Source organism: Triticum dicoccoides, chromosome 5A (genome assembly GCF_002162155.2).
Source record: "Triticum dicoccoides isolate Atlit2015 ecotype Zavitan chromosome 5A, WEW_v2.0, whole genome shotgun sequence".
Classification (NCBI taxonomy): Eukaryota; Viridiplantae; Streptophyta; class Magnoliopsida; order Poales; family Poaceae; genus Triticum; species Triticum dicoccoides.
This window is the reverse complement of record NC_041388.1, coordinates 324,643,140-324,647,372: the sequence shown is the minus strand read 5'-3', so window position 1 is coordinate 324,647,372 and position 4,233 is coordinate 324,643,140. Positions and strand designations below refer to the sequence as shown.

Here is a 4,233-nt window from a genome sequence, read left to right as displayed (position 1 = left end):
ACTATCGTTACACTTAAAGATATCTAAGATCCGGAAACATGATCACCAACAACACTTGAGCTAGTCCTAGGGGCACGACTAGAAACCTTTTATTTAACCGTTTATCATTCCACACGTGCATATAATTTTTCCACTAAATCGCATATTTCACAATCATAGCATTTATAGCATAGAATATAAACTCTATAATTATGAATACGAAAATATAATAATACAAATATTATTGCCTTTAGGGCATATTTCCAACATATATTAGTGGTTTGTCACCATATAAGATGAAGAATATGAGCTCTGGAACTTCATAGAGTTTTCTGAATAAGTCAAATATGGTAGGCTATAAATGATTTACAAAAACAAATGTTACTATGAGGAAAATTTCAAAAGGTTGGAACAAATACTTGTAGCCGAAGTGCCGAACAACTCATAATAAAGTTAGAAAACAGTTATTATAATGACATGTTTTTCTCCCATTTGGAATTAGGAATTTTCACGGCGCTTGTGTTATCCTTATGTGATGTTATTATGTTGAATTAATTAATATTTTTTACGTAACTCTAGCAGGGGGTTTATTATCATGAAAGGAAGGCAATGTAAGGCATGTTGTCTTTTTTTTAAAAAGGGCGCTTTTATTACTTAAAGGGTTTAAGCATTACACCCAATCTCTGTATAATTAAGATGCACAAAACCAACAAAGTCCTCACACCAAGCCAAAATAAAAGAAAAAGGCGAAATATAAAAAAAGTGTGCCACATATTTTCCGCCCGCGGCTGGACGTGCGTTTGGTTTGCTCCCGATGTTTCGGATCTCAACCAAAATTTTGGTCGCGCAGTCATATTTTCCGCCCGCGGCTGGCGATTCCCGTGGGGGTAGAATCCCTCGCTAATAAATTGACATGCCCACGATTTGGCAAGGCCAATGCAGGCACAATCTAAACAGCCCCTAATTGTATTAAGACTCATCGGGGTATAGGTCAACAAGAGTACAAGTACTATTTTTGATTGCATACATGGAAGAGTGCGAAAGAAACACATTGTGCACCAGGACTCTCACCTGATACTAAAGTTAAGCACACCAAGGTTGAACACTTTGATGCTATCAAAGGAACCATGTAAAACTAACTAGAACTTGAAGGCACGCGTTGATGCACCTGCCCATCTTCAGATTGTAGAGTCATGAGAAGAAATCTTGATAGTCAGAGAGAAGAAATTTATAGTACACACACATCTTGGAGCATGCACTGTTTAGTGTACATACTCGATTAAGGCCCTGAAATGTACTTCTTACATACACAAAAAATTATGGAATGATATTGATCAACTCAAACTAAGAACTTGAGGTGGTGTGAACAAAACAACATCCGATATGGTCTCTTTGCATTCTCTTTATTCATGGGAGGTCGAGCGAGTTGATTCATTTTTAGTGGAGGAAATAGATTATGTGTTATTTCATATTTAGTTTTAGTTTTGGGTCACGACTTGCAAAAAAGGCATGTCACAGGTTCTAGCCCATATACACACATAACATTTTTAATTTTAATTTTTTGGTACACCACTACATAATCTGTAAGGGGTTTTATTTTTACTTTTTTTTTAGTTTAAGGACTGTGGATTCAAGCACATAAACCGCGAGGCCTATCAACGACATTCAATCATGTTTAGAGCCTCGCCAGCTCGGCAAACATGACCGACATGGCTACAAAACAACACGCTATGACTAGTCATTAGTCTGTCACATTTCGTCACCCCTCAGAGAGTTTGCACCTGCACACAACATACACTCAAGGTTTGTGACCTGCACGGGTTTTAATTGAAAGAACACGTGCGAACCAAATTAGGAGTTTAAGTCCTAGTTTTGTTACAAGTGCTGGCACTTTTCTAGATTTATTTCAGACGTTTTGATGATGTGCTTTTAGTGAAGAAATGACGTTTCCGTCGATCACAAATGCATATGCGACGACTTTGTCAATCTTAAAATAGCGTGCCGTTTCAGTCTTTTGAAGATACTCATAGACATAAAATGTATAGATGTGTTCATAGAAATAAGGGCAACTGCATGTTTCTATGGACCAATATTGTGTATGTATTTACCATTAATACTACATTCACGGGCTCATTAGAGGCCTTTTACATGATAATCCTTCTAAACTCTCCACCACCCCCTGATTTTCTAGGTGGGCCCCTATTCTAATCTTTTTTAATTAAATTAGCATAGCTAGGATATTTACTATGTTAACACGGTACAGATACAAGCGCTCATACACATACGTGCATACACTCATTCTTTATGAACGCACATATATTTTACCTTTATGAAAACCTTCGAGAGACTAAGTCGGCATGTAAACACTATAAACCCTGACGGGCTGGGTGCCTCGGTACTACTGTCCATCTAACCATCCACCCATATATTCTTAGTTCCCAGTGTGTTTAGTATGTTAAAGAAAACTGAAAGAACACATCAAAATCAAAAAAGAAAAACTCGAAACCACGGTTTACTTCAACCTTGCTCACCCCGTGCGGCTGCATCGCCCGCCGGCCGCCGCCTCTGCTGCACGCGGCACGCGTGCCCCGCCGCCGCCCTCCCCTGTTCCCCTCTCCCCACCTACTGGTTGCTCCGCCTCCACGTGACCGCGTCGTTCCGCCTCGGCCTAGGCAGTGTTCTCCCCCTCCGGCCAGTTCCCGCCTCCGCTTCGACCGGCGGACTCCTGCCGCCGCCGACCTCGTGTAACGCTGGGTCGAGATTGATGCTCGCCGAGTCACGCAGCGACGCAGGCGCAACCGCGGCCTGCTCTCGCAGCTCGCCTACTCGTGGCTCCTGGGTAATTTCTAAATTTGATGCACTGAACTAAATAGAAGATGCTTATGTCAGTATGTTTAGTCCTAATTCTGGTACGGGTTCTCTAAAAAAATTCCGGTGCTGGCAATGTCAGATTTCTAAATAAATTGATGCATTTTGTTATCAATTTCATTTCTTGTTATAGAAATAGAAGATGAAGATATATTCATTGTGCAATCCAGCCATATCTTTTTTCTGCTTTCAGTGAGGCATTTTTTTGAGGTAATTATAAGCGCTTAGCTTTTGGCCCGTGGTTTGCTCCAAATCCCACTGGTCGTACCTGCATTAGCGTTTCCACACAGCTTACTGTGCCGATCATATTTAAAATAGAATTTCCTTTATTGTAGTTTTTTTCCTTGATTCTAGCTCATGTTGAGTCTAACATAAACATAGGTAAGTAAAATGTCCCTTCAGTTCCTTAAGTTGTGCGGTGCACTCACTTTAGTCCTGGTACTCTAAATTCACATATTTGGACCCCCTAAACTTGCTAAAGCGGTGTGCCTTGGCCAAAAACTGCTTACAATAACACTGACCATGGCCAATCACGCGAGGGGTTGACCGTGCCACTTGGTTATGTGCTCACTAACAGTGAACCCCGTGTTCATGCATGTGTATCCGTGACTCCGTGTGCAAAATAGGTGATTTGTGCCTGCCCTTGAACGGTGCTTCACAGAACTATTCTCCGTCACACTGTCACCATGTTGCTACAAAACTGTATTTATCCTTTTGTACAGTATAGACAGGGGTCGAGCCAGTATATATGCATGGGGTGTGTAGGGAGGGGGGTGTTAGGGGTCAGCTGGTCATGGCTACTGTGAGGCTTAAACAGTCGTCACAATCTGTCAGATTTGAAAATTTTACAAGCCATTAAAATTCAGGTTGAAGAAATTCAAAGCGAGAATTTCTAGTGATATTATCATCAATATTTGTTGTGCAGGGCCCTGAGCGTGTGTTTGATGAATTGACTAAGGCGCTGAAAGATCCTGCAGATTTTGTTGATTTTGATCTGCCATCTGCGTTGAAAGAATGGAAGCTAGGCTACTATATACCAATTAAGCGGAGTATCCTTGCCAATCATTTCTTGAAACCTATCTACTTCTCGAGTTTTCAGAGCAGCAATCATGTGCACCATTGCATGATTCAGTTTAGTAAAGTGTCGGGTTGAAGTTTCCATATTCTGTTATGTTGTGAAGTACGATTCATCATATCTTTCAATGTATTTCACCTGGCAATCTGGATTTGTGATACACCTATAACTGTAATGTGACATGCAAGGAAATCTGATAACATAGTCTTTGAAGTAGAAAGCAACATGGTATGGGAGTGTTTTTATGTTTTGCAATAATGTGCTTACAAGGATGCATCGCAAAATGGCTTAATGTATTGTTGGTTCTCTCA

The 4,233-nt window shown here is 40.6% G+C and overlaps 1 protein-coding gene across 1 annotated transcript in view; it reads left to right on the top strand.

Annotated features, from left to right (window-relative positions):
• Nucleotides 1–2,461: 2,461 nt before the first annotated feature.
• LOC119301266 (histone-lysine N-methyltransferase ASHH3-like) overlaps nucleotides 2,462–4,233 on the top strand; it is a 10,430-nt gene continuing 8,658 nt past the window's right edge. The window contains exons 1-2 of the mRNA XM_037578212.1: nucleotides 2,462–2,818; nucleotides 3,773–3,896. Coding sequence (XP_037434109.1) covers nucleotides 2,744–2,818; nucleotides 3,773–3,896 — 199 coding nt within the window. The 5' untranslated portion in view covers nucleotides 2,462–2,743. The remainder of the gene's footprint in view (nucleotides 2,819–3,772; nucleotides 3,897–4,233) is intronic.